This window comes from Scatophagus argus, chromosome 1 (genome assembly GCF_020382885.2).
Source record: "Scatophagus argus isolate fScaArg1 chromosome 1, fScaArg1.pri, whole genome shotgun sequence".
Classification (NCBI taxonomy): domain Eukaryota; kingdom Metazoa; phylum Chordata; class Actinopteri; family Scatophagidae; genus Scatophagus; species Scatophagus argus.
In genome coordinates this window covers 9,076,721-9,090,940 of record NC_058493.1, presented here as the reverse complement: position 1 = coordinate 9,090,940, position 14,220 = coordinate 9,076,721, and the positions used below count along the sequence as shown (strand labels likewise).

Here is a 14,220-nt window from a genome sequence, read left to right as displayed (position 1 = left end):
CTTTAACAGTCTATGGCAGACAAAGTGATTAACCTCCTTCTTGATCTCATTAAATGAATCAGAGCACAGCAGAGCATCCAAGGTTGAATAAGAAATGCTGCGGCAGCAATACGGCACATATGTAGCAAACTGTGTGTCCTCAAGACTGCTGGAAGGTTATCACTTCATGTTGTTGTTATCACAGAGTTAACAGCTTTCACCCAAGAGCCTAGGACAGTCAGTCTGTGATTCAGGTCAAAAAGATAATGCTGCTATGAGTAAATTTCAAATCGACCTGCATCTGTTATCAAGCAATAAGAATTCAGGGCCAAGTGTAAAATGCAGTGGGGGTAATTAGGGATAACGACACACATAGCATACCTAGTGAGAAAGAACGGATAAAACATACTGACAAAAGCATTATTCCCAAACTAAATCCAGCATGGCTGACATGAAATAGCATGGTGGAGAAGTCAACAAAGTGCATTATAAGAATGTGAACGAGGTTATTCACATGCTGAGAATTGTTGTCAAAGATGTAGTCAAGGTGGATTGAGAGGAGATACAAGCTTATGCCTAAAATGTACTATTTGTATTACCTTGTGCTATATGCACTATAGGTACCAAGGCACAAAATGTTTCAAACAGCTACTCTTTTTATGACAGACTAGTGAAAAGAAAACGATATAATCCTGAAAACTGATCAAATTATCAATACCTTCCATTTTTATGAAGATATATGTATAAAGATTATTTGTGTTAGACGTAGATTTTTCAAAAGTGAATAAATTTGATCCATCAATCGACTATTGATGCTCCTTTTTCCACAATGTGTATATTATTTAAAGACAAACTACATCAAATTTAAATTATTAAAAAGCTCAAACATTATTCATGAAATACTTAACATTTTTTTTACTAATCAGGAAAAGGAAAATAACAATTAAATTAATAAAGGGCAACGCTGCGTTAAGACCGGTCGATCATAGTTTCCCGTTATGGCGGACACAACAGTAACCTTCTGTTTACAAAAGCCAATAAGTGCATGCACTGAATGTGAATAAATTCATTTTGAAGTTAACATAATGAAAGTGTTGGCACTCTATTTTTCCTGTGTCTGCCGCTGCAGCAGATGAGAGTGAGGTCTCTGGGATGGTGTGGGAGTTCGCTATCTCCCAGCCTCCAGATGGCTTCGTCTTCTCTTATCTAGAAGAATGGGTGCTGCCTCAATTTTTCAACTCGCCTTATCTGGGAATCCTTTAAATTGAATATTTACTGGGCCTATGTTTTCTGCCTGTGTTAGTCCTCTGAAGTCGACATTCCTCTTGCTTGTCGAGACAGGCCAAAGGTTTTTCTCACTCATACACTCTCTTTGTCTGGCTTGTCAAGTAATGGGACAGTGATTGATTATGTGATTGTCAGGAGAGAATGGAAGGTTAAGCAGTTAAGCAGAGAGTAGTGCAGACATATTAACGATTGGCCAAAGAGGGAATACGTTCTACAATAGAAAAACATACACAACCCAAGCATGCCATCAGACAAACCCCCATTTAATGCCAGGAGTAAAATAGATTAAATTAATCACTTTCCAAACAGGCTATTGTTTCATGCACAGTGTACACTAGAGGTTAAGAGAACACTTAAGCAGCTATTGAAATCATCTTATTGCAATATGACTGGCTGTGGTCTATCTGCATAAACAAGCCGTGCCACAGCTACTGCCTGCTAAGTGTCTGGAAATGTCTTTTCAAAACCATTTTGTGAAATGCCTCCATGTTGGATTAATCAGTGCAGCTGAGGATGTAATTGCTGTGCTGAAGTCAAAGCTGTAAGAGCAGATAATGAACACTGACTACAGGGCTGCCAGAATCCACGGCGACAGAAATGAGAAGTTTGGAGACCAAAATGTCTTCAGCATTTTTTCAAAAGCCCTCATAGAAAATTAGGGTGCAATGTATTTACACTAAATAAAAAAACAAAACAAAACAAAAAACACCTATGACTGTGGTTACTAATATGGAGATGCTGTGACAGTTGCATTGTGTTGTTAGAATTTAAAAGCAAATTGAGACAAAATCACATTCTCTTTAAGGATTTTCTTAAGCCTATTAAATTATTTATGCATGTTTTCATGTGTTAAGTAGCATGCATGCATGCATCTGTCAAGCATTTGATTAATTTTCATTTATAAGGGATGGGCTTCCAAAGGTGAAGAAAACCAAGAGATATTTGTTCTGACTGTTGCTGCCCTCTGGTGGAGAAAAAAGTTCAAAGTCAAATGGAGAAAAAGATGCATCTCTTTGGTTAATAGTGCTAATACTGATATGTCTGACAGGCAAGAGCTCATAATTTAATATAGAGTTTCGTCTAAAAGGTGTTGATGAAAAACAGGAGAAGCTACGTTTCCTTGCTGGTATTTGTGAACTAAAGCAAGAATGGAGAAACACCCACGTGTGCACACACTGCTACAGTTTATTAGCTTTGGTCTATTTCAGTAAATCCCAGTAAAGAAAGGAGGTGAGACAGTTCAGTCTTAGGGGAAAGCAAATAAAGGATTGTAGCTATAATGGTGTACTGGAAATAAGGAGCCCTTTGGATTGGCAAGCCTATGCCCACTGACCCCAAAGCTAAATGTGCTCGTATAGAATACAAGGAAAATGTGAATCTATTGTAATTAATATGGCGATTACACTGCTTTATTGCCTGTGTTCAGATGCAAGAAAATGCAAAAATAAATAATGTGCAATGCAGTATAATGTGCAGTGTTCTTGGGTTGCCTATTAATATTCTATAGTCTTCTATTCAGTACTGATAGAGTGATGAACAGCTGCTGCCTCTTGGTGTTATCGGTGTAACTGGATGCCTCATTCCAGTGCGATCAATACAGTCACTGAATAAAACACAATGTGGTTTTCTTAAGCATCTTCACCTTATCATAGAATAGCATAGGACTAAACATCTCTCTACAGACATTCCTAGAACTTTGAAGAAAACACAGTATAGTTGCAAATATTATAGTTATTTGTTTTATGGTTTTATACAAGAATTACTAAAAGTGCACTGAAAAACTACTCAGTTTATTTAAAACAACACATAGAAGTTCATCATGAAAATTTGCATAGCAACCAAGACTAGACTATCATTACTTCAACCAAGGAGATTATATTTTCTGTTTTTCTGTTTGTAAGCAGAACGAAGAACCCATTAGATTAGAGGGGATCGGAATCATAGGATCCATATACAGTCATCAGGGTCAGAGAAACAGTACTGCAGCATAATGAAAATGCACACATATCATACAGCTAACTATTTAATTATACTTCTTATAGTTTTTGAAATATATTTACACATATATAGCAGTTCTGCTTTCAGATTTCTGCTTTTGTATATCACAGAAGAGTGGATTACTGGATTGGTCTGCGCATTTTAAATGTTTTTAAATGTTATTTAACTTGTGCCAGCTTTGACTTTCACCAATGTACATTATATCAAAGAATATCATTATCATTGCACATCATATATTCATTACATATTTCAGTGTTATTTTATGTTTTCAATTTTATTTAAAATACATTTCATTTAATTTATATGAAGTAGCAGCTGTATTACAGCAATTTTCCTTTGGGACTCCCTCAGTTAGCTAAAGAGCTAGCTTGCTAGCTTAAAACTTGACAGCACAAATCAATAAAGGCAGCGTCATGTACTCAAGGAGAACTACTACGAGTCTGTATTGCTGCTGAACTTCAATCTGACAGAGGGCGCTGTCTACATACACAAAATGAAAGTTTCCATTTCCTTATCATTACAACTTTTGAATTACGACAATGATGAACTTATGGCACGACCCTGAATCTGATTTCTAGGCTGTTTGTTCACATTTAATTCCACAGTTATTCAAAATGCACCTTCTAGAAATTATTATTTTAAGCACAGCTAAAGTTCTACTGTTTATATCATTGGTACTTCAAAGTACCAATGAGGCCAGGTGCATTTCTTCACTGAATAGCCCTTTTTTCACTCAGGGTCATTTAAAGTGCTTCTCTGTCAAGCTCTATTCATTTCATTATCAGTACTGAACAAAAACATCAATATTTAGAAAATCAATTTCCTCAAGTGGATTAAATGATAGTGACATAACCCTTGCATCAATACTCTCCAATACATTATTTAACACAAAAAAGCAGCCAGCTATACCAATGACAAAAATTTCAAAAAGGATGTTCCCTCATGGCCCTACTAAAACTTGGTTTTCAATGTGAGATATTTTGATCTTTCGTATTACCAGTCGCATTCCACACCAAGGTCGACAATATGACTAAATGATTTGGTTAATTTGAATTCAAACAGTGTCAGCTGGGGGTCCACTCCGCGCTGTGGGAGGATTGGTGGAGTAATATCAACACAGTTGTGATTACTCCATTGAAGCAGTAGGGTGCTCCAATCAGAGCGGAATCACTCTCCTCATTACAGACTCCAAGGCCAAATCACAGTGGGTGGACCACAGAATCAGGCTTTGTATCTTCCCACTGAAATTAATTGAAATTCATTTGTGGCACCCTGATGCTCCCCATCAACACCAGACTCAATCGCATTTGTGAAATCCACTCTGGATTCATTAAGCACAAGCACATTTCAAGTTAGAAAGTATGTAAAAGCACAGGTTGTATTGTGTGGCCTGGACCTTGGCTTTCAGACCAGACTGTAAACTACAGTTCACAGTATCAGATGTATCTTTCCAGGAACTTTTCTTGTATGGCAAAGCTCAGAAAAGCAAAGTCTTGGTCTGGTTAATCATTTGTGAGCCAAAAGTGTGTGCAAACACTGATGAAGGACAACCATATATTAGCTTCAGAATTTCCAGAATGTGCATAATGTCTCATATCTCTGACTGAGACTGTTGTTTTACCTCTTATCTGGCTTTAATAGCCAAATAATCATAAATGTGAATATCGTTCTCAAAATGATGGTAGAAATGAAATTATTTCATTCAGTTACCGACTCATACAACTCATCACAGGACCCCCATCAAATTACTTCCATGAGAACATGTGCGTACCATGTTTTGGACTGTTCTTATGGTTTTTCCTGTCATTCAGTCCTGTAATGAACAGTTAAGTATATTTTTTTTCTGAGAGAAGAGACTGCAGCAAAAACAGCAAAGAATACTGCTTATCTCTGAATACAGTGGCCAGCTTCCCTTTTTACCCTAACTGCTTCCATCCACAAAAAGGAACATTCTATTTAAAATCACAAATTGAAAAAACTGCTGACAAACCCTCTCCCCTCAGGAGTTGCTGTGGTTGATGAATATGGATCTAGTGATAGGATTTGTTTACTTGCAGGCAAAGACAGACATGCATGGAAATAAAGCTGTTGTGTGTTGCTCAGAAATGTAACACATGATAGGTAATAAATACAAGTTAAGTATTCAGCTGTGATAACAGCAGAGTACTGACAATGTTAACGTTATTTCAAGCAGTAGTAAACAGCATAATCATGTAATCATGAATGGATGGTCAGAAAGAGACCGGATAGTTGAGAGCAGCCCAATGAACCCTGCAATACGAGTTCAACGGTCAAGTTTATTGCAGGTAATAAAGATAAGAAAGGTTTGGGTTTGGATGGCTGGCTGTGCAGCTATGACATTTAAAAAAATGTTGTTGCCTCGGTAGATCCATGTGTGCAAGAATATAATTTTCAAAAGGTGAACTCACTGTTACACACAAATGGCAATAATGACTGCTAAGTTAGTCCTTAGCATCAACAAATTAGAGCCACCATAGTAGACAGTTTTTCCTTGCACAAGCACCTTTTTGTTTGTGCATTTTATTTGTGTATTTCTCAAACTGCAGCTATATTAATATTTTACAGCAGCAATGTAAGGGAGTATGAAAATATGCTTACCACTGGGTCTAAGACCTTTACCGAGGGAAATCCTGTTTGAACACGTATCTCATCTTCCCATAATCGTCTGAAAAACTCACTCGATTTGTCACTTGTTGCTGAGAGGGTCTGAAATGCCGCCAAACCGGCAACATTATGTATCAGGTGCCCAGCTGGGAGGGAGGGAGCAGGCCTAGCTGTGTTTGCCACAAAGGATTCAGTGATTGCCTGAGGCGATAATTCACATTAAATATATTGGAAGAAAAAGTCTCATGGCTGAGGCCCAATAGCCAGGCCCTAAACACGCTCCTGGACTAGCTCCAGTTTTGGGGCGATGGAAGCGACTTTACTCACAACTGCTTTCAACGTATGGATCACTGACAAAAGTAATAAATCCACAGCAGCCATAGCAGTGCGGTGAACACAACATGGCAGAAGATCATACATCATATGGGTGATATGCTTCAGTCACAAAGTGTCTACTTAAGCCAAACTCGTCAACATTTCAAGCCTGTACTTGTTTTGTTAGACTTACCCCCGTTGTGATTACTTTCGCATTCTTCAAAGCAGTTCGGCTGGAACAAAAGCATCATGTGTGCTGCACAAATAAAAAAAAAAAAAAAAAAAGTTGGAAGAGTTAAAATTGTTTACAAACTTGCAAGCTTGAACCAACATGGACGGTGATCAGAAGTGATCCAACAGCAGCTCTCTTATTGTGTTTATTCATCTTTATCGGTATTTGTGCCGTTATAAAATTTAATATTTGTATGCTTATCAGTTTCTTCAGACTTACTTCTGTTACTTTTGCAAGACCATGTTTCCATTAGATATCACTTCTGCCTTTTGCCATTTTTGTGCAACTGGACCATATTCTCGCTTGATAGCGGAAGTGGTCAGGAAGACCTGACAGTATTTGTGAACTGCTTTTAAAGGCAGGAAGTGTTGTCAGGGAACCTAATTTTTTTGTTTGTTTGTTTGTTTGTTTTGTTTTTTTTTTAAGAACAACTAATTAAAACATAAATGTGCTAGCTCAATTACCTGAATGTAGTCATTGATGCAACATCGTGTCAGATGTAACGCTAGTCGCATAGGAGGAAAGTACGCATCTCCCTGCACCTGTAGCTTTTAATGGGAGCAGTTGCAGTATTTCGTCAACAGATGGCAGCATCATATCCACAGGTACTTATGGTGCTTTCAAATGCTGCTCGTAATTTAATTCTGTTAAATAATAGGAATTAGCCTACTGAAAAAGTTGCCAAACAACTAGATAAATAAAACAGCGCATGTATGGCATTATGATTGTTATCCGTCGTGCCATTGTATATTTTGAGACATTTTTCATTAGGCCTGCATCCATAGTTAGTTACACTCATTGCAACACTAACAACTTTGTTGAGATGATGGCAAAAGTTAAAGTCCTGATAGAGCTCAAACCTGCATCACCAGTATCAGCATCAAGCCAGCTTTGTCTGTAGGCAGGAATTTTTATCCTGTATCCTTTATTTCTTAAGAGTGTATTAATAATTTTTCCGACATTTATGAATGCAGCAGAACGCGCCCGCGCCCGTTTCGCGTGAGTTTGTTCTACATTTGTCTGGGGAGGGGAACTGGAAGGTTCGTACTGTATGCAGTTGTTCAGCTGGGTAGTCAATAAGTTGCTTTTTGACGACCTGTCAGGTAAGTCTATTGTTACTTAAGCTGTTTACTGTTTAAAGTTTATACAGGCTAGATATAAACTGTTCTTAGAAATAAGGATGCATCCTCAGCTACTGTTTTACGGTCCAGTGGGCATTTTCATAAATTATCATTATCAAATGAGCTAACACGTACAATTCTTCAAATGTTTTAATCTCACCAAGGTCATATTTAATTCAAGGAGCAGCACTTTTTCCCCCTGTGCTTATAGTAACAGTGTTTTCTTCTTCGATCTGGGTCGGAAATTCCGACTTCCAAGGTAAATGTGTTTCACTGTGCAACCAAAACATGACTGGCCACAGTAAGTTGATGTTTGTTTGGATGTCTTTCGAGCATTTAAAATACTTCTAAAGAAGTACATCAGCAACTTAAGGGAGAGAGGAAACGAGAAACGTCATATTCCGAGTGTAATTGAACGCAGCAAGTCCGTGGCCGTGCTGAAACCTGATGATACACAGCGGAGGGACAGAGAGATGAGAGGAATGTGACACTGTATCGTGTCCATATTTCGGCGGATTTTTCCGCTATTGTAGATATTTTGTCAACTTGTAATATATTAATTTTGTGAGGATCTTAAAATGTTGTTTTTTCAACTTCTAAACTTTTGATTTGAGGGGGCAAGACATTTATTTCAGGGAGCGTTGCCCCCTCTTGCCCCTGCGTTGAGCCGGCCTCGTTTGTGGCTACAATATTTCTGTAATACTCCAAAAGACATTTGTCTGTGCTCACATTTGTTCCATATCTAAGTTAATTATAAATCCAGAACAGTCAATTTTGTCTGTGTGACTTATGTTACACATGTGTGCAGCTGTGATTCTTTAGCTATCAGACCAGTTCTACACTGTTTTGCTTTCTCTCTTCAGAATATGTCTTCTAGGAAAACTCTAACAAGGGCCTCAAGCAGCTTCCGGATGAAGTCCTTTAAGCATCTCGTGATACTCTCCTCACTGTGTAGTTTGATATCTGGATACTCTGAGAGAGACAGAGTTCGTGACTTGATGCACAGATATCCTCTTATTGATGGGTAAAGGATATTTATTGTCTCGCCCATGCCGGGAGTTACTGTCATGAAAATTAATTAATAGAATTTGAATGAATCTTCAAATGTTCTATTTGTCTTTACACTCTCTCTCTCTCTCTTTCTCTCTGTGTGTGTGTCAGTCATAATGACCTAGCTCTCCAGCTCAGGAGACTTCACAACAATCGGCTGAGCGAAATTGACCTTCATAATGTCACCAAAGTGGCCACGGACATCACCAGACTCCAAGCTGGCCACGTACAGGCCCAGGTATCATAATTTAGTCCATCTTTTACTCCCAAGACTAGTCTGTTCTCAAGTGTGGACTGCTCCACAAAGTAGCTTAGTGGAAGCACCCCCTTCCTTGAACTGTAGAACATAGACATTTTGGACCTAAGGGATTTATGCTGAATGACAGTCACCTTAGTAACCTAAATGTCTCTCCTGTTCTCTGTGTCACATCACCAACCCTTTGTCAGATGTTTGCAGTCTATGTGATGTGTGGGGCCCAGGACAAGGATGCTGTGAGGCTGACTCTGGAACAAATAGATGTAGTCAGACGCATGTGCACTGAGTACCAGGACTTTGAACTGGTCACATCTGCCCAGGGTACAGTACACATCAAGATGGAATTACAAGCAATTTACCTACAAAATCACTGTGGAGATGAAAGAGGGCTTTTTAATGTCTCTTGATTATCTGCTATTATGATTCAGTGCCTTTTTTGTTCCTAGTGTGAATATATGTAAAAACACAATCAGCACATCTGTAATCCCATAATTCTGTGATTCATGAATCATAAAGGTTTAAAGGCCTTTAAAAAAGAAGAGCCAGTATATAGATAGATAGATAGATAGATACTTTATTGATCCCAAGGGAAATTTAGTATCCAGTAGCATCAGTACATAGACAAAAACACAGATCAGCATGCAATAAAGTATTTAAAGTATAAAGTACTAAAATATATAGTATGAAGAAGTATAAAATGACAGGATTATACCATATGTTGGCTTTCATTTGAAGAATACTACAACCCTGCAGCAGATAAAAGCTATTAGCGTGACTGGGGACGTTCAATTTGGATAATGTGTGTACTGTGTGTATCATACGTCCATGTCTGCCATTGCAGAACTAAGGAATTCAGAAATGAGACAGAAGATAGCCTGTCTTATAAGCATTGAGGGGGGGCACTCTATTGACAGCAGCTTGCCAGCCCTGCGGATGTTTTACCAGCTTGGGGTCCGCTCCATGGCCCTCACACATACCTGCAACACGCCCTGGTAATTACAATATTTATTCTGAATGCATTATTTTACTTAGAATATTACAGATTAGCACTATGCCTTTACCACAAGCTTCGCTCGCGGTTGAAAAACAGAAAGTAAATTTTACATTAAGAGTTTGTTTAAAGGGTTGACTGAATGGAAAGGTCAGATATGTTTTTCCCTCTTTTCAAATTAACCTATATTTGCACAACATTTGCGGGACCAGTGGTTTTGATAGTATTTATTTTTAACGCAGGGCTGAATCTTCCTCAAAACTTTATAATGTCTACCAAAGACAGAACAACAGCCTGACGCACTTTGGGAAGGTAAGCTTCATCTTTAGTACCATCTGCTATACAGCAAAGGTTCAGTTATTGATTTTTGACGTCCTTTATGCAGGAACGTATGAGAACACAACACCTGCTTTATATTTAAGATGAAGAATCATATTTAAATATAACAAATACAACAGTTAGAGGTGGCGTGAGTGATTCCAAAGAAAAATACGTCTTGCTCAGTCATCCAGGTCCCAGATTTTAATGATTGCTGACTTTGAGTCAACACTAGAATTATTTTAAATGGACATTGCTTTGGCTTCACTTGTGCCTTTTAAGTTGGCAGTCACAGTATTTTAGAGTTGATTATCTGTGTATTGTATAGACACCAAATAAAATTAAGAAAACTCTATTGTTACTTTTATTACTACTGTTACTTTTAGTATTTCTTTGTTAGTGGCAGTAGTTGCAGAAATAACTGTAGATGTTCTGGTTGTTTTAGGACAAGTAGCGGTAGATTTATTTTAGTCCATATGCTGAGGAAACTGTTCGCAAATTGTAAGCTTGGAGACACTTTAGTAACGCATTGTGCTAAAGAATGCTAAGCATACGTCTCGACACCACTGTAACTGAGGATACTTCCTCAATGATCTTTCAAGGCAAAATAAACATTAAAAATAATAATGACACAATGAATAATAGTACTTGTTAATTACAGCAAAGCTATTGTATAATGTAAACAATTTTTTATCATACTTTTCCTATTCACTTGACCCTCTCAGCAGCATTTCAGGACTTCCTCGAACACTACTCCTATTGTTAGCTGAATTGACTTCCTTCCTCCCACAACACTCTAAATGACTGCTTAAATGTTTTTTAAATGTGTTTTACAGGCCGTGGTGGAGGAGATGAACAGACTGGGAATGATAGTGGACCTCTCCCACACTTCTAAGGACACAGCCTATGCAGTGCTGAAGCATTCCAAGGCTCCTGTTATTTTTAGCCATTCATCTTCCTACTCCATCTGTAACCACAACCGTAATGTGCCTGATTGGCTGCTGCACGAGCTGGTGAGAAAAACGCTTCAGTGAGTGATTAACTGCTTGCTTAGTTGATTGAATAAATGATTTTCTTCTTAATCAAGTTACTGATTAATTTATTTTCACTGTGAGCTTTACTTAATGTCCCTGACAAAGAATATGCAATATTTTTGATAGTTATAATAGTTTTCATTGTTTTGTTTTTTTTGTTTTTTACTTTTTTTCAACAGGATCAAAAATTTCTAAACAGATTTCCACCATTTATCCACCAGTTATTTTATCAAAGACCATTAACAGTCTGTATAATTTTTTGTAAATCTTACAAGAAATCAAGTTAACATCCTATCTCTGATATAATTTCCTCAATCTCCATGTTTGCTTCCCAGCAATTTCCTTTCCAGTCTCATCGTGCACATATATGTGTATGCACAAACAGCCTGATAATGACATAAGGGATCAAATTGAAGCACTTTGCATATTTCTGTTGTAGTTTGCTGTTAGTCTGTTTTCTCGGGGTTTCTAAGTAAAACTGATGAATCACTCTCATGGCATAAAAGGCAGCACTCTAAAGTGAACATCCTACCATTTTTTGTTGATTTTTTTTTTTACCATATTTTTATCATGTGGGTTAGACTTACATTAATCTGCTGTATTTTGGTTGTAATGAAGTTGATGATCAGAGAATCAGACCTTAACGTACTGTTCAACTTTTTAAAGCTAGTTATCAACTAACTCCAAACAGTATGTATATAATGTATGTACTCTGGACTTGTGTTGCCTCCTCCTCTCTTTCCCCTTGCCCTTCTCTGAACATCTCTTTATCTAGCTATTAGTCTCTGTCCTTACTCTGCTTTAGTTAACACAAACTTATTTTCCCCACTTGAGTCTGGAGGGTCTGTTTATATAGGATTTACTCTCCTTACAATAGAAAATCAATCTCTATCACAACTAGTGTTTTTCCTCATTTATCCAGCATTGCGAGAATGCAATCCTTTTCTCTCTGTTTCTACTGGATACAGCTGGCTTTTATACACGTTAAAAGATCACATGTTGTCTTACTTTGTAAATGTTTTTGTCATATGCAGTTAGGAGTAACATACTGCTTTAAGTATTTTCGATGCAATGGAAGCAGCACAGGGTTACAGGAAAAATGTATTTATAATATATATATATTTATAATAATATATTATAAATGTATTTTCACTGGTAATGCTTCTCTATATAAAATGTAGTGATACTTGTGTGTTGTGTTTCAGAAAAAGAACCGGGGGTTGATAATGGTGAATCTCCACAATGATTTCATTTCCTGCAGGGATGAAGCCAACATCTCAAATGTGGCTGGTGAGCCATCTGTGTTGAGTCTCTTTGGCCATGACATGAATCTGTAGTTTGTGTGTCTTGTATCTTGGTTGATTTATTATTCCATATGGGTTTTACAGACCATTTTGATCACATTAAGAAGGTGATTGGAGCTGAGTCAATAGGAATTGGAGGGGACTTTGAAGGTGCCAAGAGGTAAAAAATGTTCACTTGCAGCCACAACATACATTTAACTAGAAGCACTAAGTCAAAAGGACATAGTGTTTGCAAGTTCTTAATCTACAGTACTTTGGTTCCTTCAGTCAGTCAGTCACACATTAAACAGTATGTCACAAGTAATATTGAAGGACTAGATTTGCTAACGTTTATGCGACGTTTAACACTGAAAAGGTCAGAATGAGTGGTTTCTTTTGCAAAACAATATCAGTGAACTGGGCTTTTCTTTCACAGATTTCCTCAGGGGTTAGAGGATGTGTCTAAGTACCCCGCCCTAATCCAGGAACTCCTGCAAAGGAGGTGGACTGAGAATGAGTTGGCTGATGTCCTTCGCAGAAACTTTCTGCGAGTGTTTGAGGAGGTGGAGAAGGTTAGATAGAAAAGTAATGCAGTTCATGTCACAGTATGAACAGCTCTTTTTGATAAAAGAGTGGTGATTAGGTAATAAAGGCAAGAGAGAGAGAGAAAGACTTATAGGTGCAATATATAATTTTTTGTTTTTAATACATTTTTCAACTTCTAAAGTATGTTATTGGACCATAGAACAGATGTGTTCAGAAGCTGAAGTTTTATCTTAATGTGTTTCCCCCCAGGTCCGCAATGAGTTGAGTTTGAACCGGCCCAGTGAGGTCCAGATCCCCATAGAAGAGGTGCAGAACGCCTGCAGGCTGGTCCTCAGACCTCCTAACCTCAGAGAGCTGCCCTCTTACCAGAGACCCTCTTCCAGAGCCCATCATGGACCAAAAGGTCTGCTAATCCTGGCCATAGTTCTGCTGCTTTCCAGCCTGTCTATGATTGAATGAATATTGTGCTGCAGCTTCCTGTTTATCTAGTGCAAACTTTAATAAATAAAAAGACCTTAATTCAATTGCTGTAGTTTTAATTACACTCCATAAGTCAGTAAAGATAAGGGAAGATTATCTACTGCTTTACCACCAATGCAAAAAAAGCATTCAATGTGTATCCACTTTCGGGAGAAATATGGGTTTTAAATTTTTGTTTGCTAAGGTTTGTTTCATGTATTTTTGACCAGTGCGCAGGAGCTCAGCTCACTTAAGTGGGGTTAGCCAACAGTAATATGTTGCATAATCATCAAATTAATATCACATTAACTATTTATTGCTTAATCATCAAATTAATATCACATTAACTATTTATTGCTCTAGGCAGCCGTGACCTAGAGGTTGGAGAAGCGACTTGTGATCGGAGGGTCACCAGTTCAATTCCCCCACCAGACGGGCAGGAAAAATTTGGGTGTGGTGGAGTGATTAATGAAAAAAATGCTCCCTCCCTCAATTAGATGGCTGATGTGCCTTTGAGCAAGGCACTTAACCCCCCAATATGCTCCCCGGGCGCTTGATGCTGACCACTGTTCCTGTGTGTGTTTCACTGCATGTAATTTGCCAGGTTTTGCATGTGTGTGTTCAACTAAGGATGGGTCAAATGCAGAAGACGAATTCAGTGTGTGTATGTAAAAAATATATACTGTCAATAAAGCTGATTCTTCTTCTTCTTCTTCTTGCTATAAT

At 37.9% G+C, this 14,220-nt stretch overlaps 1 protein-coding gene and 1 long non-coding RNA gene across 8 annotated transcripts in view; one reads left to right on the top strand and one right to left on the bottom strand.

The window, feature by feature from the left end:
• LOC124049338 overlaps window positions 1-6,800 on the bottom strand; it is a 73,184-nt gene extending 66,384 nt beyond the window's left edge. For all 4 annotated transcript variants that reach the window (XR_006841406.1, XR_006841404.1, XR_006841396.1 and 1 more), the window contains exons 1-2: window positions 6,656-6,800; window positions 6,398-6,460 (exon numbers count right to left, since the gene is read on the bottom strand). This is a non-coding gene — a long non-coding RNA (uncharacterized LOC124049338). The remainder of the gene's footprint in view (window positions 1-6,397; window positions 6,461-6,655) is intronic.
• A 98-nt stretch (window positions 6,801-6,898) lies between these two features.
• On the top strand, window positions 6,899-13,796 carry dpep2 (dipeptidase 2). Of its 4 annotated transcripts, none has more exons than XM_046418502.1 (11): window positions 6,899-7,041; window positions 8,421-8,581; window positions 8,719-8,845; window positions 9,055-9,184; window positions 9,705-9,855; window positions 10,097-10,166; window positions 11,009-11,185; window positions 12,412-12,496; window positions 12,595-12,670; window positions 12,926-13,061; window positions 13,285-13,796. In XM_046418502.1, the coding sequence occupies exons 1-11, from the start codon at window positions 6,991-6,993 to the stop codon at window positions 13,492-13,494; spliced, it is 1,374 nt and encodes a 457-aa protein (XP_046274458.1). In that variant the 5' UTR covers window positions 6,899-6,990; the 3' UTR covers window positions 13,495-13,796. The 4 variants fall into 4 exon arrangements, with proteins under 4 accessions (XP_046274458.1, XP_046226490.1, XP_046274535.1 ...); XM_046418579.1 differs by lacking the exon at window positions 6,899-7,041 and adding an exon at window positions 7,172-7,539; XM_046418664.1 differs by lacking the exon at window positions 6,899-7,041 and adding an exon at window positions 7,828-7,858.
• Window positions 13,797-14,220: the final 424 nt, after the last annotated feature.